Here is a 24,474-nt window from a genome sequence, read left to right as displayed (position 1 = left end):
TCATTTTTTACAGGCTCCCAAGGACACAGATCGAAACTGGCTTAGTTATATTACTTCAAATTGAACAGGTAGTTTATCTAAACAGAGCATTTAGGAGCTTCCCGAACTGTAACAAACAGGAAAAAGCAATATCCTGAAAGATAAAAGTCAGATATGCACTTAAGAAGTCAGCAGCAGACAGAACTTAACTTCATCTACTGATCAAAAAAGCACCACTCCACTGCCAATGACAGTGTACTCCTATTTATGTAATATCCCAATACAGTCTTTTCCAGGAACGTGTCATGGCTAAGGATAAGAGCACAGTAGGAAATAAAAGTATGTAAATGGTTCAGCTTCGGTAAATATTATTAACCTTCTTCCTTGTTCAGGTACACACAGCTATTGTGCAACGTCTGGGACCACTTCCAGAACACAAACATTAACATTCCAACTACACGAGACATACACAAGTGTTTGGAACACGGATTATCCCTGTCCATGACGTCTGCCATCTTCTCCGTTTTCCCCCTTTCATTTTTATTAACTGTACGTATTTTAAACCTATATGAAACAGTATTCATTTCAGAATTTATTACTCCTAGGGCAAGTAAAACATTTATGAGGCTATTTGAGGATACTGACAATAGAGGCAGTTATCTACATCTCCAATAACTAACTTTGTTTTAAGATAGTCACAGTAACTAAACAGCTAGAATCCAAACAGTAGAGCAATGTGACTCACAAAAAAAGAAAAAAAAAAAGGTAAGTAAAGTTTTATTCCCCCTAATCAGTAACAGAAATGGTGAAAAGCACATCCCAATTTGAGATTATTAAAACTTCATCAGGTGCAATTAACGTAAGGAATGAGTTCAAAATATTTTTAGCAGCAATGTAACATTTATTTATACTATATTCCTAAGTCTAGTATTTCCTTTGTGCGGTTTCCAGATAATATTCCGTAGCTTCATTAGGTTTTTTAGTCGAAAAGGCACGAATGCAGCTGCAAGCATACACATCCCAAATTCCTAGCAAGTTACCGTATGTTTTTGTGCCAGCTGTACGCAAAGCAATTTCATAGGCCGTATGTGAAAACTCATTGTGGGCAATAATTAAAATGGACAATTCAGAAAACTTTACAAAAATACTTCTTTTTATTAAAAGCAGCAATTTCAAGCAGAACAATACACAGAATGTAAACATCACTAAGTTCAGCTCCAGCCTGCCGAACCTTCGAGGAAGTCTACACTAAACGCATCTACCGTACTAGCGAGTTAACAGACTACAATATAATTTGAAAATATATTTTCTACTTCGAATGAAGAAAAAGTCATTTATCGTAGTCTGTCCCAGCGCCAGATACTGGCATCATCACACACAGCTATAAGGATACTGCTGTCCCTGCTAAAACTGGTTTGTCGAATGGCAGCAACGCATTTAGGATGAGTAAGAGTCGTGCACCTATAAATAAAAGAAAGTTATTCAGCTACAGCGTGAAATCTGCACGTAACGACAGGCTGAGAGAGTTGGGGCTGTTCAGCCTGGAGAAGAGAAGGCTCCAGGGTGATCTTATAGCAGTCTTCCAGTACTTAAAGGGGACCTACAGGAAAGCTGGAGAGGGACTTTTTACAAGGGCATGTAGTGATAGGACAGGGGCAATGGATTTAAACTGAAAGAGGGCAGATTTAGATTAGATATAAGGAAGAAATTTTTCACTCAGAGGGTGGTGAGGCACTGGAACAGGTTGCCCAGAGAAGTTGTGGCTGCCCCATCCCTGGAGGTGTTCAAGGCCAGGTTGGATGAGGCTTTGGGCAACCTGGTCTAGTGGCAGATGTCCCTGCCCATGGCAGGGGGGTTGGAACTAGATGATCTTTGAGGTCCCTTCCAACCCAAACCATTCCATGATTCTAAGTAATTCTACATTACGGAGCACTCTTTCACCAACCTCTTACTTAGGTGACCTAGGAGGATTTGAAGGGCAACAGGATTATGGCCTTCATGGTGTATTTTGTATTCCAAACGTGGACTTGGGAAAGCAGTGATTTCCTGTTCACTGCCACTTCCCATCCGCTCAGTTTTCATTGAGGCACTGACAGAAAGCTGATTGAATCACGTTATTTAAGACTTGGTAGTCAATGTTCTTTCCCAGTGGTTAGGAATAAAATATCGTAATTGGGTGATGAAAGACTGCAGCATTCTCAGGAACTTTGTACATTTATCTATATATATATACACACACACATATATTTACATAGACTATATATAAAATATATATTTATATCTCATTTATTTATAGTGTATATACAAATATAATGCATGTATTATTTATATACATAATGTATATCATTTTATACACGTGTGTGTATTTTTTTTATATGTGTATGGGGTTTTTTTTTATATATATAAATATACAGACACATTGTAAAATTGCCTGGCCCCACAGCTCAGGAACTGGAAAGCCACACTGTTTCTCCACATTCTGCGCATGACCTTTATGTTCTCATTCCTCTAGTCCTTTTACTTAATTTCTCCTTTGTCATGTGCCACACCCACCCAGCCAGTCTTAATTCCACCTAATTAGTCTGTAAGCAACTTTGAGGAACAAGTTGATCTACATATGGTCCCCAGCACAATTTGATTGAGGCCTCTTAGCACTACTGTAATATAAATAATAAATCAGTAAAAAATCATAAACGTTAACCTTCAGGGGCTCAGAACGTTTACTTGCTTAGTGTCTAAAATGGAAAGTTACTAGTACTGTTAAATAATTTCTACAGTTATCAGTAAAGGAAAAAGGAAAGTACACCAACTCCGTGTCTCAACAAAAATAAAATAAAAGTAAGTACTCACTTGGCTTTATGAGGATCCTCTATTTCTAAATCCCAAACATAAAGTTTGCCAACCTGATTGCCCAGAGCAAGCATCTTTAAGAGAAAGCAGAGGATGTAGAAGTTTTAAAATACTATCTCAAAGAATGGAAGTCAGAATTTTATAAAGGCTCTACAGCTGATAAATTATGTGTGAATGCTTGAACATGAAAAACTTAATGAGTCTGTTGTAGGGGTTAAAAACGCTACAAAATTCACCTCCTTTCTCTCACTTTATTATCCATCTCTGTAGATGGGGGAGCAAGATATCAGTAAACATGGCTTTGTTGGAAAATAGACATTTATTTGGTGGAACTTCTTCTACCAGGCAGAACCCAGAATGAAAAATCTGGAGCTCCTCCAGTTTCATATTAAGCCCTTGCACCAAATCATTCTGTTTCTCAAATATCACATGAACCCAGACTTTTCCCATACCCATAAACATGGAATCAATGAAAAGCTATGCACCTTCAAATACAGCATAGGCAAAGCTCACACGTACCTTTTGCCAGAAATCCATTGAAAACCTCATGTACCATATGTCGCACTGGCTGTAATCAAATCTCCCAAGTATGGTCACGTTTGACTCACTGGGCTTGATTTTATCTATGTCATCTTCCATTTTGCCAGGTTTCCAGCACACAATGGCATTTTCACAAGACTGGGGTGAAACAACGAAAAATAAATCACTTCTATTTACAATTTATCCTGCACATTCAGTCCAACTATAATTATAACCAAACATTTCATCTCACAGCTTCCCCAACGACACTGAAAAAAAGTACAACTGGAAAATGTCACCTCTGTCCTTAGATCACAGCTGTACCACCAACAATACATGGCTGCCCACCGCTGGCAGCCTGTGCCCACCCAGCTTTGCCAGAAAACAGGACTCCTCACCCACTTCACAGGAAGCCAAGGAGATGTGCTCGAATACGCTCGTTTAAATCAAGCAGTTTAAATTAACCTCGACTTGAGGATTGTTCACCCGATCCCTTCAACCCTCATTTCTCTCTTTAGCAGATCCTGGTTAGCTGCTATCCCTGTACTTTTAGTAGAGGTACAGCTGTATTAATAATTTTACTTTTTAAGTACAAGCTGCTTCTCTACACATCCTGATGGCTGACAAAATTCACAATACGCTCCATAAAATCATTTGACACAGCACAGTAGTTCAGCTGAAAAAGCTGCAACGTTACCTTGGAAAGAATTAGATCTCCCAACCATCGTACGCAGTCAACGTAGTTTCTATGTATGTCTCTTGTAGAAAAGTCAGGAAAGTGAATTTTCTGGGAAATAAAAGGCCTATGGAGAAAATTGCCACGTGAGGTTCAGAAAAACACAGAAGCACAGCCTAATTTTTAATGGCCAGTTTTAAGATATCTCGATGTTAAAAGGACAAGCCTTTCTCTTTTGTTGTTTTTTTAACAATCTTAAAACAAAGTCGATTTTATACGTTGTTTTGTTGTTCAGTTGCTTTGCTAAATAACGAGAACAGACCCTGTTTTCATCCTCATTCCTAACGAAATAACATTTCCCACTGTGCAGGACTGTGCCGAGACAGTGCTGAACAAAACCACTCCTTGAGATGCTGAATACAGCTTCCATTGCCAAACACTTCAAGAACTAATTAAAACTCAGTTTTGCTGATTCTGCTTCTGCAACATCTAAATCGTTAGAAAAGCACACTAGAAAAAAAAAAAACATAATTTTTTTAAAAAGCACACTAAAAAAAAGCATCATTTAATATTTGGTAACATTATCAAAAAAAGCGAGAGTGTTTTCACAGCTAGTCTCATTGCTGAACACGTTCAGTTTTAGAACTCTTCAATTCTCTCAAGGGTTTAACTGGAAGTTAAGATTAAAAAGTTGATGAACTTCACAAAGGAGGATTTATCTATCATGTATCTAATTTCTGTGTTCACTTGACGATTCACTCATGAGGTCAGATCAGAGAATGATGAAAATTAAGGTTATTACTACACCAACAGGTTTGTCTCTGCCCCAAAGTCAGACAACAGATACAATAATTAGCAATAACTACCCAATATAACACTATTTGATGTATTTAAGTATACAGACTTGATTCTTTCCTAGAAATTTCGAGGTGAGAGAAAGAAAAGCCCTCTGGAAACACAGTGCATTACAAGCTTTAATTAAGAATGACAGAGGTAAGTCCAGACATTTTCTGGTCCAGCAGGTAAGAAATAATTAGGTATTTTAAAATAAAAGCATCAGGACCTTAAATCTGAATTCAATAAAATTCTACTGAAACAAACGTCAATAAGAGACATCTTCTAGAGAGATTCAGCATCCAGCACAAGTCCCAGGTCACTCACTATCCCCAGGAACTTCCAATATGGATAGGAATGAACCTGGTCCATTGATAGGAATATTCATGCTTTGCAAAAGACAGTCAAAAAGATGGAAGACCACGTACCTGTTGGTTTTATTTGGGTTGTACTCGTAAGACTCTTTGATGGCATTTATCATTCTCTTGGAATTAATTCTCCAGAGTTTGAGAGAGTGATCCATCCCACAGGACATGATTTTTTCACCAAGAAGATCATAATCCTATGTATATGAAATAATTTTGAGGACCCCCAGCCTAAGGTGCATTATATCAACTCAGATTTTATTCCGTCATTTCCATCAAAACAGCATTTTTGGCTTAGAGAATGCAATAAACTGTGTATTTCAAATAGAAAAATACTAAAAACTTAATCCTGCTCACTGCTAAGCAGCACAGTATCTTAACAATTACATTTACTCTCTCAAGAAAGAGAGGCATATTCAACAGCACTGACAGACAATGAATCTACTGCTAGTGCTTCCCCCTCAATAAATTCCCTAGGTTTCATTTTATGGAGCAACTTTGGCGGAATTCCAGGGCCAGGACATGGGTGATGACTATTTAGAACCACAAGAGAATAACAGAGTGTAAAGTTTCATATAGATGCATCCCTCACCTTTCAGGTCACGCAACAGGAATGGAAACAGTTCTTAGGAGCAGCATATTAAAGATTAACTATTCTGGTTGATATTTGCTGGGTACCAGTGTCTGTTCACAGCCACTGAAAAGCAGCATAACTCACCTGAAGTAACTTCTTTCCTTCACTACCATGTCTCTCAAGGCTTTTTTGTTCTTGCTGCTTTGGCTAGATAAGACCTCAAGAACTTCAGAAGTGGGACCATCATGAAAACTTTTTACTCCTTCTAGCCCCACTGAGCTCTATTTTGTTTACTTCTAGACTGCACTGTGAAAAAACTAACTACTGAAAGACACAGAAAGTGAACACCTGTCCTGTATATCGAGAGGTGGCCAGATGAATCAAACCACCTTAGATTTAAACTTGTCTATCCCCTTAAGACAGTATTTATGCACTTTGGGGTTATTTTAAGTAGGTGTAATATCAAAGCAGTGCACAAGAGGATAAAAAGTTGCATATTGTAGGCTTACTACCCTTTGTAAATCTAAATCACTGTCCCACAGTCTTCCACTTACTGCACTTAACACCTCATCCCTGTGCCCTTCTACTCCTCCAAATATTGCAACCAGCGTGTCTGTCTGGATGTTCCACAGTCTCAATGCATGATCTATAAAGAACAAATAAAATTACATGCTGCTTTTTATATGTACATATGAATAATATACTTCAGCTTAACTACTTTCAATAAAAGGTGTTCATGTAAACATCAAAAAGGCACTCGGTTCTTCTTCACTTGTAAGAAACATCGAACTGCATTAACTAAAATTGCCATTACAACTAGACTATTGTTAGAGTAACTCAGTAGTTAGGAAAGTGTGCCCACCCCCTTCTCTAGGGACAGCTTCTAACAAAAATACACTTGCATCTTTAGGTCACCCAAAAAGCAAAGACAACTGATCTTGGACAAGTATGTTTTTATTCAGTCTTATCTCAAAAATAATGTTATATATCAAAAAATTCTAAAATTCCTTTCAGCCGTTCTTACATCAGCATACAGAGAAGCTTTGATTTTCCATATCTTTAATCTTTAAAATATTATTCTTTATGAACCACGGACTGTACTGATGGGAGAAAGTGTTTCTATAACCAATCTGTACTCCAAAGTCAATCGCACTAATCCACTTCTTCAAAGAAAGTTTTAACAATTTCTAATTAAGAACCTCTATTATATTTCCCATTTGGAAATGGGAACCTCTACTCTATTCCCCTGTTGGATTCCACAAGTACACTGCACTGAATTACAGCAACATCAACTGGAAGGCCCCACAGTCTCAAGTATTTTCCTTTTTTTCTACTCATCTCTCAGCCAAGCAGTTCTGAGACTCTAATATTGCCCTGCCTCATGCCCTCCCGGAGATAGCACCTGGTCCAGAGATTGCTTATTAAAACTGGTAGTACTATGGCTGATGTCAAAATGTTATTAAAAAGAGAACCTAAAAAATATACAGAACTGAAGAAATTCAACGTTACAGACCCACAGCACAAACTTGACAGCTGCAAGAAGCAGAGAGGTTCCCAACTCCTACTCTCGCATAGCTTCATCAGCAACACCAAATACTCTAAAGTCAAAAGTCTCCTTATGGGAATGTTTCCAACTCGAGCATTCCTGAAGGCTTGCTCTTGCAGCAGATCGAGTATTCCCTTACTTAACAAAACAGTCAAGATTAGGAAGTTGTGACAACTTAGACGTTCTGGACAAGCCCAGAAGACACCATACAAAAAAGTCACTTCTCCCTTCACTAATATGCTTTTTATTGAAAGTTCAGTTAAAGCCAGAGCTGCTCCTGAGCAATAACCCAAGTGCTCCCCATGAACGCGGTGGTGAATGCTGACTGCAACATTAAGACATCCCCACTAGATGGCAACACGATTCAACGACTGAAAAAAACGTAACTCCACTGTTAGAAACTGACAGCAACCCCAATGCTCATGTTTCTTCTTTCCTAAAAGCAGCACTGTTCTCAATCCCCTTGCAACACAGGTGAAGCTGTTTATTGTAGGCCATGGATTTAATGTTTACAAGATATACAGCCATAAAAGAGCAAGATTTGCTCTAGACTTTCAAGGTAAACTTGTTCAGTGCCGTTCATAAAAAAAAAAAAAATCATGGAGGTTCTGGCCATTTTCAAGACCAAAATCCAATCCAAAGTATCTTCATTTATTAAAAAAAAAAAAACACAAAAGAGGTTTTTTTCCTCACCTTTGCTTACAGATAAAAGGAGATTTGGATCTCTTGGATGGAATTTCAGTTCATTGATTGCATTTCCATGGCCCACGTAGTGCTGGGATAGAATTCAGAGACCAAATTAGCGTTTCCTCTCATGTTCACATGTATTTAGAAGCCATAAGTTTCACGCCTTGCTGAAATGCAAGCTGTAACTCAAAGTCTGGAGCACTCACCTTTATGCACTGCATTGTAATAGGATTAATTATCCTAATAATGCCCCTGGACCCTGCCACAGCCAGAAGAGGATGGCTTGTATTGCTGTCATAGGTCCATGCGCAAGTATAGAAATTTTCATCTGCCTACAACATCTCACATTAAGGAACACAGAAGAAAGAGGAGATTTTTTTTTTTCTTTTTTTTTAAGTAAACTTCTTGTTATTTTATGCAAGTGCCCAGGAGTCTCTGCTGGACCCAGTAAGAAAACAATACATATTCAATCATACATCTGCAAATATAAGTAACGTCACCTTTCCTATAGATGCCAGTTTCCTCACTTCTGTTCCATAACATACAAGGAACAAGTCTCCTCTATCCTGGCATCACTTTCCAACCTCTTTCTCCAAAACATTCAAAGACTTGGAACAAAATAAGGATGGATCAACACTGAGTTCATAAGTTACTGACTTGTGTACCACAAGCGATCAACACAAGTTATTACCACTTCAGAGCATGAAACACAATTCTCAGGCTTTAAATCCAGTTTCAGTTCACAGGGAAACCAAGACCACTGTAAAGCAGCAAATACAAAACATCACACAAATATTAGTGTTGGGAAGATTAAACTGATGGAGAATCAGTTTTCAAGTGTTTTAATACAGCTTGGTCCATGAGTCTGCGTTTTGAGTATTTTTTCAATAGGAGGCACTCTAGGATGCGGAAAAGAGGTAAGACTTGGACCTAACATAAGGCATGCGCCACATGAGCAAAGTATTAAATCACAGACAAAACCTTCATGTGCTTTTTTCCTACAAAGCCTCTTCATTTTTGATAAACAAGAAGCAAACAAGTGGCTTTTTAACTTAAAAGGATACATCAGCATCCACGTAGGACTGCAGCAGACGGATTTCGCCTTGGGAATGGCATTCATATAAAGTAACCTAGAGAAAAATAATAAAAAAAAAAAATGGAAGAGATTGCTGCTTACTTGTGATATTTCAGAAGGAAATCATGTGCACGTGGGTATCAACTTTCTGATGGGGAGAGGTAGTGTGCCTTTATGGTTTAGATCTCATCCAGCACCTGTTTATTTCCAACAGGTGGAAATGGTTTGACAAAAGAATGCTCACAGCAGTTTCAGTAAAGCACCACTCCAGGACTTGTCAGCAGTCCTTCCCAGATATTAAAATCTGTCATTTGAATTGTCTTAGTAAGATTAAACTCTCTTTGGAATTTGTTACTGCAGCCATCTCTAACATCCCTTGGTCTTTTAAAGAGCCACTGATACCTTGTTTCATCTTCAGGTCTTCTGGTAACTGCCAGGTGGAAAAAAAATGGACATGAAAGGCTTCTTGTTTATTCACAACATTGGCACAGAAGGCACTTCAGGAGTTATTTTCAAGACTGAAATGACATATATCTTTTTTCAGAAAAAGCCTATAAATTCACTGCACACAGGCCACTAATTTAGCTACTGAGCTGCCTGGCATTACTGCAGACACTCCTCATCCCATTTCAGAGCGGAAGACCTTTTGGAAACAATAACATCTAAGAAGAGTAACTTTAGTGAGAAGATACATTTATGCACCTCTCTTCCTTATCCCATGTTTGTATTACTGAAGGATTTTTTTCTTTACTGTATAGGCCAGGCCAATTCCCAAATAGCTATCACATGACTTCATACAACAATCCAGAAGGTGCAGCTCTCGGAGACAACAGATGCTCCATACCTCAGAAATAAAGCTTTCTGGATGAAGCACCCTGCGTCCATACGAAATGCAGGTGAAGGGATTGGCTGGAAAAAAGAATGCAAGCAGAAACACACGGAAGGGCTTATGGTTAAAAACAGATTACTCACTCTGTTGCTGCCGACAGTGGCAAAAACGAGAGGATCACCTTCTTTACTGTGCCAGTTAAACTGGACTCCAAACAAAGGCTGACCGTGGTCCTCCTGTAGGTGTAAAGTAAGATTAGAGACAAAAAAAAACCAACTCCCAGGCATATTATTTCTGTGAAATTCAGCTGTAGTGGCAGTTTAATTGGTATGTTTTCCTCCTCAAATTACTGGGTTCACATCCAATGTAATTTCAGACAGCGAACAGATAAAAAGAACACTTTTGTAACGCCACATTTTAAATTGGCTGTCTTAAGGGAGGTTAAAGGAATATTCTGACACTCTTTCTTCCCCCACCAAGCTTTTAAAAAGTGAAGGGGAAGAACTGTTGTCTCACGCTTAGGGCCAGAAGCTGGCAAAACTCCTGAGTTCGATTTGCAGCTCTGCTACTTTGTTTTACAATTTTCAACCTCTGCATATAACACGCATTTTGTACTGTTATAATTACTTCCACACAAGGATTTGTAACTTTGCAGAGAAGAACCACTAGGACAGAGAAGAATTATACTGGTATAAGGGTGGAGAAGGGCCACATCTAACTATTGCAGCACAGTCAGTTCTCGCAGCTTTACGACAGACAGCGACCAGCTCTCTCCAGCACGTCACAACGCTGCTGCAAAGTTCATGTCTACAAAGTGTTTGCAGGTCGCTTCCACAAGCAGTTACCAGAGAAATGCCAAGTATTATTTTCATACAGCTTACACCAGTTTAACAGAGAAAAAAAAAAAAAAAGGAGGAGATATGTTTATTAATTTTGATGAATATGGTGGTGCTGGTTAATAATTGATAACAGTATTTCAGCCTGTCCTGACAGGATGTTTTCAGTAAGAATAATGTTCATTAAAGTGCCTCCCCACAGGGGACTGTCTGGGACAGTGCAGGCAGGAAGGAAGTGTCTCATGACGGCTGTTAAGCAGCCTTCACATGGCAGTGCTGCAGAGACAGCACGAGAAACATTAGCCCTGGCAGCTCTGGCCTGTCCAAGAATAAATTTGAGGAGGGGGTGTGAGGGGGGGAGTCCAATACTACTCAGAAAAGTTAAGGAAGTCTGGAAGAATTTAAAACAGAATTATTTACTGAGAAGGGTGATATCTGTTATTAACAGACGTAGCTAGAAGAGCAAGAAAGAGATGGGAGAAAAACCTTTCAGAGATGAAGGCCCTCCTGCACTTCTTAAAGAGAGGTAACAAATTTGAAAGCTGAACACAGATTGAAAAGAATTGTCCAAAGTTTAACACGACGCATTACCCATCATAACATGAAAGAACAGACTAGTGGTTTATGTGATGAGGGATACGGGATATTAGCAAAGGGAAAAAGTAGCAAGGTTACTAGTGACGCCAGGACAGAAGGAAAAAGCAGGTATTCAGCACCTGTAAAGCATTATAGTTTAATTAGAGATGAAGAATGAGGAAAACCGTACGCCATAAAATCGCATACACAAGGCCATGATTTTTACTGTCCAATAAAGTTATGAATTTTACTTTCTAGGCTTAATTTTTCAGTGTATTTAACTCTTCCTTGAAGAGAATGGCTGAGAGGTCAAATACAGACTACTCAAAAAGAAAAACTTTCCACTAACAATTAGTTGGGTTGAATTTCTGTGTGAAAGAGTTCATGCTGGCGAATGCTGAGGGCTTCTGACACACTGCATGAAGATAACACAGGTAAAACACATGGATTCTTACTGCTTATTACAGAGATACATCAGCAGGCTTTGCATTTGGTTTTCGGGAATTACCTTCTTCTCTGTCACATGCACTGTTTCTGATAAATTTAGTGAAATGGGAAAAGTGAAAAGGAAATTGTTTTTCCCCCCTCAAGATAGCATATTTTTGCAGCATATGTTGTGATAAGTTTGTGATTTTCTAGGTAGGACCCAGACTAAGGTGACAGGTAATAGGCAGAGAGATACACAGGGCTATTCTGTTTCTGTATTTCTACATCTGAATACATACCTGGAGAATTTAGTAACCTTGTTCAAAGACAACCTATTTCCCTGGAAAAATTACTATGCGAGACAAATGTCTTCAGAATACTTACATCACCCACGCTACATTCCACACAGAGTGCTACAACATCCAAGGGCCTGACTCTACAAATCACAGTTTTTCTGGACTGAACTTCTGTTCAATGGATGAAGGAGTCCGGCAGAGGCTCTTGCAGGACATCACTAGGGTATCCAAAGAAGTCAGCTCACCTCATTTAAACTACCATCGTCCTCACTGGTCAGAGACAGCACAGAGCTATTGTGGTAATACTTGCCCACCCTAATTTTTGTCCCAAGGGCTACAAAATGAAGCAGTTCTTTAAAAACATTACACTTTCAGGTGCTGCACATTATGGTTATCCTGAGATCATAGAACAGTTTGAGTCGGAAGGGACCTGCGCCATGATCTTGCCGGGCACAGAGGTGAGACTGACTGGCCTGTAGATGCCCAGGTCTTCCTTTCTTCCCTTTTTAAAGATGGGGGCTATGTTTCCCCTTTTCCAGTCAGCAGGAACTTCACCAGACTGCCACGACTTCTGAAATATGATGGATAGTGGCTTAGCAACTTCATCTGCCAGTTCCTGCGGATGCACCTCATCAGGTCCCATGGACTTGTCCACCTTCAGGTTCCTTAGATGGCCTCGAACCTGATCTCCTACAGTGGGCGGTTCTTCATTCTCCCAGTCCCTGCCTTTGCCTTCTGTGGCTTGGACTGTGCAGCTGGAGCTCTTGCCAGTGAAGACTGAGGCAAAGAAGTCATTGAGTACCTCAGCCTTCTCCATATCCTGGGTAACCAAGTCTCCCACTTCCTTCCAGAGAGGGCCCACATTTTCCCTAGCCATCCTTTTATCACCAGCATACCTATAGGAGCTTTACTTGTTGCCCTTGATGTCCCTGGCCAGAGTTAACTCTATCAAGGCTTTAGCTTTCCTAACCTGATCTCTGGTTGCTCGGATAATTTCTCTGTATTCTTCCCAGGCTACCTGTCCTTTCTTGCACCCTTTGTAGGCTTCCTTTTTGTGTTTGAGTTGATCCAGGAGCTCCTTGTTCATCCATGCAGGCCTCTTGGTGCTCCTGTCCAACTTCCTCTTTGTTGGGATGCACTGTTCCCGAGCTTGGAGGAGGTGATCCTTGGATATAAACCAACTTTCTTGGGCCTCTCTTCCCTCCAGGGCCTTATTCCATGATACTCTATCAAGCAGAACCCTGAAGAGGCCAAAGTCTGCTCTCCTCAAGTCCAGGGTAGCGAGCTTGCTGTGCTGCCTCCTCACCACCCTAAGGATCTTGAACTCCACCATTTCACAGTTCACTGCAGCCAAGCCTGCCCTTGAGCTTCACATTTCCCACCAGCCCCTCCTTGTTGGTGAGAACAAGGTCCAGCAAAGCACCTCTCCTTGTTGGTTCTTCTACCACTTGGAGAAGGAAGTGATCATCCATCCATTCCAGGAACCTCCTGGATTGCCTATGCCCTGCTGTGTTGTCCTTCCAACAGATACTGGGGTGGTTAAAGTCCTCCATGAGGACAAGGGCTCGTTAACGTGAGGCTGCTCCTATCTGTCTATAGAGTGCCTCACCCATTTGGTCTTCCTTGTCAGGCGGCCTGTAGCAGACCCCCACTATAATGTCACCTGTCCATGCCCTCCCTTTAAGATCGACTCATAAGCTCTTGGTCAGCTCCTCATCCATCCCCAGGTGCAGCTCCATGCATTCCAGCTGGTCACTGACATAGAGGGCAACCCCTCCTCCTCATCTCCCCTACCTGTCCTTCCTAAAGAGCCTGCATCTTTCCACTCCAACGCTCCAGTCATAGGATTCATCCCACCATGTCTCCATGATGCCAGTAAGATCATAGCCCTGCAGGCATGCACACACCTCTAACTCCTCTTGTTTATTCCCCATGCTGCGTGCGTTTACATAGAGGAATTTAAGTTGGGCCCCAGTGAAGCTGACTTACTGGCTGGACTACAGCCAAGTATGTTGAGAGAGAGTTGGGGCTGTTCAGCCTGGAGAAGAGAAGGCTCTGGGGTGATCTTATAGCAGCTTTCCAGTACCTAAAGGGGGCCTACAGGAAAGCTGGAGAGGGACTTTTTACAAGGGTGTGTAGTGATAGGACAAGGGGCAATGGATTTAAACTGAAGGAGGGGAGATTTAGATTAGATATAAGGAAGAAACTTTTTTCATTGAGGGTGGTGAGGCAGTGGAACAGGTTGCCCAGAGAAGTTGAAGATGCCCCATCCCTGCAAGTGTTCAAGGCCAGGTTGGATGAGGCTTTGGGCAACCTGGTGTAGTGGAGGGTGTCCCTGCCCATGGCAGGGGGGTTGGAACTAGATGATCTTTGAGGTCCCTTCCAACCCTAACCATTCTATGACTCTATGTCATGCAAATCCGACCACTGGTTTGTACAGACAGAAGAGTGACCCACATGCTGGTCCAAAAGCAGAATTGTGAAATGTCATCTGGACCCTGGCATGAATAAAGGGCAAAAAACCAAAAGTACTCAGGTTTTTCATGCACCAGAGAAAGAAGGCAGAGCAGAAAATAGACCTACAATTGCTACGAAAGCAAATAAATAAATAACCAATGGTTAGTTCTGCCCTTACTAAACACCAACTCGGGTTCAGTCAGACAATAAGACTAGACCTCTTTTAGACTGGAGGCAGTGAAGCAAACGCTATGCCAACACAAAAAATAACCACTTGCAACTACACAAACACATTTGAATATGCCATCACCCACACTGTCAGTGAGGAACCAACTGACCACACACGCACTTCCAGTTCCCAGAAGTGGAAGCAAGTCATTATTGCACTGGTTTTAGTTCTCTCTCCTTTACACACCAACAAGCTGGAATCTTGGTTTCTGATTCCCAGCTCAGGGGACAGCGAGTAGAAGCTGAGAGACAACACCGGGCTGCTAAGGACCACCTAAGAGCGAGGGGTGGTGCAAACAACAGCACTGTTTGAAAGAGAGCACGTCAAAGCAGAACACACACAGTTCTTTGCTGGAAGATCTATAAGGAAAACGTACATGGATGTATGTGAGGATGTGCATCTGTTAGCTGTGTATGCTCATTTATAAACCCCACATACATTCAGCCCACAGAGAGCAAAGATTTTTCAGAACACCTTACAGTAACTTAGTACTGCAAAAAGCAGAAAGGAAAAAAAAAAGCGCTGGTTTATTTCCTGTCATTTTCCAAGTTATGTTTTTGTTTTCCTGATGCTTAAATTTCACCCAAAATAACTTCCACAGTAGTGTTTAAAAAGCATATTTAGCAAGCACTGAGTTTTTCAGGCTGAATCATAACCATTTAACATTCAAAGCAGATGGTAATGGCCATATTTCTTTCTTTCCCCAAGGAAAAAAGTAAAAAGCAAAATAAGAAGGAAAAACAAGAGTAGGAAAGTGGAAAACCACACAATTTATACATCCCTAAAGAATATTAAAATTAATTTGCATGTCTTTAAATCAGGTTGACTCTTCATTAACTGCAACACACGCATCTTTCAGCATAGTTCAGAGACATATAAACTATGGGATATATGATGAGATATCCAAAGAGTCACAAGTGTCCTTCCGAACCCATATACAACATTCAATCATTAGAGTTTATCTCCACAGTATCTGAAAAATCAGTATGGAGGAACAGGAAAAATAAGAGAGGCTTCCTCAAGTATGAAGTAAAAAGGAGTTACCAACTTTGGCTGCTATCTAGTCTTTGTATTAATATGCTCCTTTATTATTATTAGCATTAACTTCAGTTCAGAGAAAAACAGGGAAAAAAAAAAAGACAACAAAAATACCCCACTTAGCTGAGATGCTACATTTACTCCCTCACAGCTTGACTCCACTTGCACAGGAATCTGTTCCCAGGCCCTGATCCAAATCCACAGGAGTCAAGGATTGCCTAATTTCATAGCGTGGTCTTTTGGGTCACCCTATAGCGGGGTCTGGGTTGAAGCTGGGGTGAGGGAACGTTCTGTTTTCCCAGAAGACACTTGAAAAGTACTTAACCTCTTTGGAATATTTGGTCTGCAGACAGAAAACAAACAGGCTTAGCAAAACTCAGAACTTGTTAAACGTCTGGGTGCCAAAAGGCCCACACTTATGTCTGAAGCATGACTTGAAACCACAAAAAGCACTCGCTATCTGCGGGGGCGATTCATGCGAATCGCCGGAAAAGCTGCCTACCTGGGTGAAAATGAAAGAGCTTCCCTTCCTCCTACACCCTGAAAGGACCGGAGGTAAATTTTATACTTCAAAAAATACAGTAAGATCAACTGGTTTCCCAGATACTTGCATCAGTGTAACTTCATGTCACAATTTCTCCAGTGGCAAAGCTCCTTTATGAGGTTTCCATGCTCCAAACCTGTTATTCCCTCCCTCTCTGCTACACCACCATCTCAGTGAGGCCGAAACCAAAGTTCAGGAGCAGCTACATCAGCACAGCTCAACAGTTAAGTATGAGGGAATAACAAAAACCTCTTAAAGCAATTTGCAGAAAATATCCACTACGGAGCTGCACACATCCTCTTGTTAGCCAAATATAAAGTTTAACAAAACTCCCATCTTGTTCCAGACACAATCTTTGCTTTATTTAGAAATCTTAGAAAAATCAAATCAGATGGCACATTTACAGCTTTTGCCACATAAATATCCCACACAAGGCTGGGGAATGAAAGAACAAAATCCTGACGGTGTAGAAGAATCAAATTGCAAATTCATTCAGTTCACCATAGCCTGTCACCAGTGCAGAAGGAAGCAATAATACCCTAAAACACGAGAACAGGGAGTAAAGCCCATGAATCCACATCCCTGAATACCATCAGGGATTATGTGGGAACGTAAATATGACCTAGGTCAGGAGCGAACACATAATTACAACACTCACAATAAATTAACTGAACTACACTATATGGCATTTATGACAATTGCCGAGGACAGAAAATACTTGATTTGGTAAATGTGACAAAAAAAAACTACTCTAAGGCTGTTGGGTTGTTTTGTTGGTTATTTTAAAATATATGTCAACGGGTAGAAAAATTTGTACAGGTTCTGTGCTTTGCTTCAAGTTGTCACAGGTTTTGTTTCATTTGAATTTGATTATCGAGTTTATCTCAAGCAACTACAGCTTAAATCAAACACATAATTGTAACACATCACACATAACTTGGCAAACCTGTACAAAAATTGGGTTAATTGCAGCACTACCTACTGCCTCCTATTTCTCAGTATCCTTTTTCTTCAAAACTTCAGCTATTCTAACTAAGAAAGATACTTTTTCCAAATGAGCACGGAACGTAACTGTACACAGATATTTAAAAACATTCTTGCAGCGGGTGGGGGACCGGCTGACAGGCTGCGCCCCAGGGGTGGTGGCAAATGGCTCCTTTTCAAATGGCAACCTGTCAGCAGTGGAGTCCCCCAGGGATCGATATGGGGTCCAACGCTGTTTCATATCTTCATAAGTGAGCTGGATGATGGGATGAAGTGTACCCTGGTGAGGTCTGATGATGATAACAAACTGAGCAAGAAGGGAGAGCCATCCTGCAGGAAGGCCTGGATAGGCTGGAAGAGGGGGTTAACAAGAACCTTATGAAGTTCAGCAAGGACAACTGTAAGGTCTTGCATCTGGGAAAACATAATCCAGGAGTGCAGCTCAGGCTGGGATCTACCTGGCTGGGCAACAGCTCTGTAGAAAGGGACCTGGGGGTCCCGGTGGACAACAAGTTTAAGAGGAGTGAACAGTGTGCTGCTGCGGCGAATGAAGCCAACAGGATGCTGGGCGGAATCAACAAGGACATCACCAGCAGAGATAAAGAAGTCATTATCCTACTCTATTCAGCCCTTGTCAGGCCACACCTGGAACACTGTGTCCAGTTTTGGTCCCTGCTATACAAAAAAGAGGAGGACAGACTGGAGATGGTCCAGAGAAGGGCCACAAAGGTGATCAAAGAACTGGGAAGGCTGCCATATGAGGAAAGGCTGAGAGAACTGGATTTATTCAGCCTTGAGTAAAGAAGGTTTAAGGGAGACCTTATCACCATGTCCTAGTATTTAAAGGGTGGCTACAAAGAAGATGGAGATTCCCTTTTTACAAGGAATCACATGTAAAAGAGGAGGGGTAATGGGTACAAGTTACTCCTGGGAAGATTCCAATTGGACAAAAGAGGAAAATTTTTCCCAATGAGAACAATCAGCCATTGGAATAATCTCCGCAGGGAAGTGGTGGATTTCCCGACACTTTTAAGATTCAGCTGGACAGGGTGCTTGGCCATGTTTTTACCAAGAAAGGTTGGATCCTTGAGGTCCCTTCCAACCTGGTATTCCATGATTCTATCTTGACACTGTCTCACAGTCAACATTAACATCACTGCCAGCAGGTGGTACCCAGCATTCCCCGTTGAAGCTTACACATACTTACCTTTAGGCTATTTACACATTTGAAGGAATATTTGCACTTCTTTGACTTCCATTTTCCTTTCCCCCAGCTTTTTCTTCCTGGTGCATTAGGAGTGTTTGTTGGCGTATCAGGGCGTTCAGTGTTAGTACCGCTTTCAATACTAACAGCATCATCCTGAAAACATTCAAATTATATAGAATGTAATAAAAATATCATTAACTGCTGTATAGATTCAACTAATTTTGCAGCGCTTGGCCTTTTCACTTTTACTTCTCCATAAGAACAGAAGGTCTCCTAGGACTTGGTGTTATTTAGGCTCATGTATTTAAATCTATTACTAACATAATAGCATTCCTCCCTAGAAACAGAACATTGAGTCACATGAGGACTGATCCAAGAGGGAGAGAGGTGAACTGTGAGCTAGTGAAGTTTCTTCAGAATACTGGTAGCTGCTCTTAGGAAAACGCCTAAAGACAAAGCAGTCGCTTTCCCTAGAAAACATCTTTGACGTAAACGCAATGAGGGCTTCTGCAGCACTGAAGGAAGAGGCTGTTTGTGTAGAAACATTATGCTTAGTCACACCAAGAGCCTAACCGTTCCGAGAGACTTCTGCACACTCTCAGCAGCAGCAGGCACAGCACAGTTCTGCAATAACTCAGCACTGCTGCGAGAAAAGGAAGCCCCACCTCTCCCTCCTGCTCTTTCCTACAGAAACTTGCTTCAACTGAAGGCTAAGTTAAATAAAAACAACACCAAAAATAAAACTTGCTTGCTGTCTGATCAGCTAACTAATCCAAATGGCCCTCCAACCGTCAGCAGCCAGAGCTAAGGTAAGGACAGGGAGAACTGAAAAAAGGAGTGTGCAAAACAGCCCACCGACAACTGCAGAGCAGTTTTAGATCAGTTTTGGACAACTCACAGAAGCTACAATTTCATACGCAGTCTGACTGCAGGACACTTCTCAACAGGCCATTTCTATTCTCTGCACCACTCATCACTGTACACTTCAGCTTCACCTCCATCATAACCGACAACCCTCTGCTTCCACACCACTAAGTTCAGCTTCTTAAAAATCAATACTTTTCCTTCTTTTTCTGGCAAGCTCTGCTCACGTTCCATCAGAGCAGCGGGGGGAAAACAACTCATCTCAAAGCCATGTGATTTTTAGAACTGAACTAAGGGAGACAGAGGCAGACAACAGCCTGTCACTGAAGGAGATTAAGTGTAACATGGAGCTGCATCAGGAACTCCATTAGGAATACAGAATAAAGTCAACTATAAACATTAATACACCAATTCCCACCAAATATTTATTCTTTGTCCCAGTTTCATATCCGTATCATCAGAAGCCAGTAGAGGTGTACTGGTCTTTGCTTATCCAACAACTCTGAAAATCAGGACATCGAGAGGAGAAAGAGGAGGAAAGACAACACACAAGCCTGTAAGTGAACTACCCAAACCTGGAGTCATTCCCTTCACCTCTAAAAGAGCCAACCCTCCTCTAACACGCACAACAGAGTTTAACAGTTTTTGCATTTTCCAGTTTCTTCTCCTTTAGCCCAAGAAATTTCAGGGCTTGCTAAATTCTCATCTCCCACGTGCACTTGCTAGCCAGAGTTGTAATACTCTGCGAGACTGAAGTTTTCTCTGGGCTAGTCACATATTGTCAATATAAGGACACCAGGTACCTCGTATGATGCGATTACACTGCCTATCTGCAAGTACAACAAAACTGACAAACTCACACTTGTGGAACAAAATGCACTCTTTTGTCAAATCAATCCTATTCCGCCAACCTTTAAACAGAATCCTCATCTTTCAGAAGTGCAGTCCAGTAACAAATGCTTGAAAAGGGAGTCCTCTCACCACTGAGACAGGTCACATTTTCAATAAGCAGACAGCCCACGTCTGCGGTCACCGACCTACAACAGTCATCAAAGCAAACCTGGACACCTTTGTCACCGAGTTACACTTGGACTCACAATGCTGCTGAGCAGTAAAACGAATTCAGGAGCGGCGGCGCAGAGCACCTGGAACCTGCCTGTGGCCTCACAAGCAGCACTTCCACAGGCTGCGGGGGATGTGGTCCAGACCTCTCACTTTCTGGATAAGTGCTCTAACCAGGAAAAAAACCCACACTGCATAAAGCTAACACCCAAACAACAGTCTCCACTCCAGTAACTACATAAAACGACTACTGGATACCTTAGATTAAGTTTATCTTTCAAGTTTAAAGCTGTTCTGAATCAATCACTTTACCTTTGTTCGGAACGCGAGATTTTAGCCTGACTCAGAGACTGCAACCCTGCTGCTGACAGCAGCTTATGAGCACTACTCCCTACTCCTCCTCCACCAAAAGGCTGCGCGGACAAATTTGTGCTCCATGTTACCCTGAAACGTGACGGTGAAGACACACGACACAAAACTGCCAGGCAGACGGAAAATTTTGCCGGTCTGCAGCACAAAAAAGAAAGTCTGACATTCTGAAGCAGACTTGGAGTCAGAGACCGCTTGGAGGTCGGGCCTCAAATTCCCCCGCACCTCACGCACGTGGGGGAAAAGTGCGTGTCTCCCCCCCCGGGGCCTCCCTCCGCCGGCCTCGAGGGGCAGCCGCCGCGCCGCGCCGGCCGGGCTGACACCCGCCTCCCGCCCTTCGCCCCCGACCCCGCGCCCGCCCGGGATGCGCCCGGACCCCGCCGGGGTCGGACGGGAGCCTGGGGCCGCGGGACGCCGGAGGGGGCCGGCCCGGGCGGTCCCCTCACAGCGGGGCCCGGCGGGCGGGCGGCGGCCCCCCCCGCGCCTCAGCGCTCCCGCCCGCCCCCGGCGCGAGGCCCCGCGGCCGCCGCGCGCGCGCTCCCGCCTCCCCGCCCCTCCCCCCGGCCGCCTCTCCCCCCGTCCCGGCCTCACATTCTCGTCGCCGGACAGGTCCCCGGGGTTACTGTTCTCGTCGCTGCTCAGCTTCTGCTTCTTCGCCGGCATCTCACCCCCCGCTCCCGCCGATGCCGCCGCCGCTGCCGGGGCTTCTCCCCGCTCAGACATCTTCCCCGCCCCCCAACCCCGCCACGCAGCCGCAAAGCGCGGACGGGGAGGTCGAAACGCCTGCCGTAAAGCAGCCCCGCGCCCCTTTCCCCGGCCGGGCAGCGGCGAGCTGCCACACTGCTGAAAAAGCGCTCTTCCCGCGCCCGGCGGCGCGCGGCGCCTCAGGGGCCCCGCTGGCTGAGGGAGGAGACGGCGCGGGCCCTGCTCGCTGCGGCGGGGCTGCGCGTTAAATTAACCCGCGTTTTAACAGCGCGGAAGCCTGGTGGCACCTTATATCGCTGCTCGTAGCGGGGCCGTGCCAGGCAGGGCCGGCCGAGGACGCCTGCGAGGTAGAAACGAGCAGTTGCTGCCGCCGCGGCTGTGAACGGTCTCTCTGCCCGTCTTCGCGCCGTTCTCGAGAGCCGTTCCTTGTCATAAAGGGTATTTTTTTGTTGTTCTTCTTTTGCTCTACAGAAGTCCTTTCGTTTGAAGATGGTGTTTCCGGAGAAGGGAGAGAGGCTCTGCTCTGCTGCCTGCTCCCGTACTCCCTGGCAAGTTCCTGCTGCAGCTATAAATGAAATAACCCTAGTTGCCAGATTTTTATTTATTTATTTCAAAAACCACAGGTCCCAGAGTCATAATAACTATGAACAGTAAAAAAAAAAAACTCTACCAAAGGGGAAAAGTAATTTGCCCACAGGCACAGCGTCTTATCTGCTTTTCTTGTAGGGGCAGAAACAAGTCTTTCCTCCCTGAGGGAAACATTCCAGTCTGGAAAAGTGATTGCTTTGAGGGCAGTGACAGAGGTGAGCCGTGCCCTCCATGTAAAATTTAATCTCGCATAACCTTCGGAGATAAAAAGGAAGAGATACACTTGAAATGGTGCGTGTACTATAGTGTTTTTAGCAAGAGACAGCCTCTTTTTTTCTTCTGCAGAACTGTAGGCTCCAATGAAGCATTACATAATATATAGCAAAAGGTTGTAGTTCACAATTAATAAAAGCTCTGCCAGGGTCTGTGCTGTAAGATCAAGGTTGTGATAAAAGTGTTTGTGGGAAAATACACAAAGAAAGAACAGGCTTGTTTTTAAAACATGACAGGATGTTTTTAGACTGGCATCTAATTAAGACTGATCACAACTATTCTGCAGATCTGTTGAAAGAAGGGTAGGCACAAAGTTTTCAGTGGTGAAGGTTTATAACTTTTCCTTACAGATGCCCTTGAGCTACTGGAGAGAAGACAGCTCCCCTTCACTTTGCAGCTGTCAGCTGACGTCCTCCAGCTATGCATTCAACTCCACCATGTTTCACTGGCTCATCCAAAACATAAGGAAAATGAAAACCTCACCTATGTGCTTCTTGTCCCACACGCAGGAACGTTCCCCACCCACACCCAGAATCAACCAGCTTAGTCTCCATCATGAACTTTCTGGGCCCAGACCGGTCTCTGCCTTCTCCTGTCTTCTGAATGCTAGGGGACTTCCTTCACCAGGTGGCAATCCTGCTGGCCTCTCTAGGCAGTTCTTAGTCTAAACCATTTGCCTTTTTTTGCTTTCTCAGAAGACAGGAAAGGCCCGTACAGAAAGAGAGCTGAGTTTCCAAAAGTCATAGTACACTTCATCAAGCTTCTATTTAAAGAATTAGTTGTGTGGTTAAACACGAGCTTGAAAGTTCAGAGAATTTTATTCAATTTGTGCTCTGCCAAGATTCTCTTTGGAAAGCCTCTGTGCTTTTCTGTACCTCAGTTTCTCAACTGTGTTATGGGAGAAGCATTTCTTACATATGAATATATATATAGTAGTTTATGATTTGTTTAATTAGTGTGATACTGCTATAGAAATAACATACATAGATTAACTAAGAAGTAATAGGGCCCTTGAAATAGTGTACAGAGGAAAACTGGAGAACAATAAAATATTTTTTAAAAATCTGCAGTCGGTTTCAAGTAACAATGATTTAGTGGTGTTTTAAAAGCACACGATGGGTACTTGGGAGGGCTAGATGTGATGTATTTGGGAGGATTTTGCCAAATGTGAGTCCTCACAGGATTGCAACAGTAAATGTCAAAAAAAAAAAAAATCTGGAATGCCTTGAAGACATGAGGTCTTCAGAGATGAGCTGGTTTGGGGTTTTTTCACATGCCAGGATATTTCTGGATTATTCAGGGCCATTGAAATACTTTTTATATATGTGGGTTGAGAGTAAATCAAACTCACTCCTTTTCTTTCATCCTCTTCAAGCCACATTGCTTCACAGAATGATAGGATCATGTAGACTGGAAGGGACTCCAAAGCTCATTGTGTCTAACTTAAAGGCAGTTCCTCAAGGCCACTCAAGGTAGGGCCAGTTGAAGCCAGTTCCTCAAGGCCTTGTTGAGTCCACTTTTGGATACCTTCAAGGCAAGAGATTTTGCAGCCACTGGTCCCGATTTTCAATGTTTGACTGCCCTCATGGTCAAGGACAACGTGCCTTGTTGTCCTTTAGTTTGACCAGCAGGTCTCAACACATCTCTGACAGTCTCTTGCCTTCCTTTCACGATTTCTTACCCCTGAGGATCGAGAGCTCTTGCGCTCTGTGGAAAGCATCCTTAAAGATCTGCCAGCTCTGTTCTGCTCCCTTGTCCCTGAGGGCAGTTTCCCAGGGGGTCCTATTGACTAACTCCTTGAACAGCTGGAAGTTTGCTTTCCTAAAATTCAGGCTCCTGACTTTACTCTTTGCCTGACCCACATCCTTCAGGACTGCAGACTCCACCAGTGCATGATCACTGCAGTCCAGGCTGCCTCCAATCTTGATGCCACTGATTAGCTCAGTTGCATTGGTGACCATCAGGTCTAGTGTCGCATCCCCTCTGTTAGGGCTCTCTATTACCTGGATGAAGAAGTTAGTCTCAGTGCACTCCAGGAGCCTCCAGGACTGCCTATGGCTCCCTGTGCTACTTTTCCAGCAGATGT

At 42.7% G+C, this 24,474-nt stretch overlaps 1 protein-coding gene across 1 annotated transcript; it reads right to left on the bottom strand.

The window, feature by feature from the left end:
* Nucleotides 1-1,152: 1,152 nt before the first annotated feature.
* EED (embryonic ectoderm development) lies at nt 1,153-21,545 on the bottom strand. The gene is made up of 12 exons (XM_086614625.1): nt 21,414-21,545; nt 18,528-18,680; nt 10,078-10,170; nt 9,095-9,160; nt 8,237-8,362; nt 8,037-8,118; nt 6,352-6,443; nt 5,287-5,420; nt 4,046-4,151; nt 3,349-3,507; nt 2,830-2,903; nt 1,153-1,440 (listed from the first exon to the last, which is right to left on the bottom strand). The coding sequence occupies exons 1-12, from the start codon at nt 21,543-21,545 to the stop codon at nt 1,314-1,316; spliced, it is 1,344 nt and encodes a 447-aa protein (XP_086470751.1). The 3' UTR covers nt 1,153-1,313.
* Nucleotides 21,546-24,474: the final 2,929 nt, after the last annotated feature.

Source organism: Tauraco erythrolophus, chromosome 1, assembly GCF_009769465.1.
Source record: "Tauraco erythrolophus isolate bTauEry1 chromosome 1, bTauEry1.pri, whole genome shotgun sequence".
Lineage (NCBI taxonomy): Eukaryota > Metazoa > Chordata > Aves > Musophagiformes > Musophagidae > Tauraco > Tauraco erythrolophus.
This window is presented reverse-complemented; position numbering and strand designations above follow the sequence as displayed.

What these genes read in the sequence shown, in the direction of transcription:
- EED (XM_086614625.1), bottom strand. Translation starts at nt 21,545, where the DNA reads ATGTCTGAGCGGGGAGAAGCCCCGGCAGCGGCGGCGGCATCGGCGGGA. An exon ending in TTACAATGCAGTGCATAAAG is followed by an intron (nt 8,119 to 8,236) that starts GTGAGTGCTCCA and finishes ATTCTATCCCAG; the next exon opens with CACTACGTGGGCCATGGAAA. An exon ending in CAATGGATTTCTGGCAAAAG is followed by an intron (nt 2,904 to 3,348) that starts GTACGTGTGAGC and finishes TTTCTCTTAAAG; the next exon opens with ATGCTTGCTCTGGGCAATCA.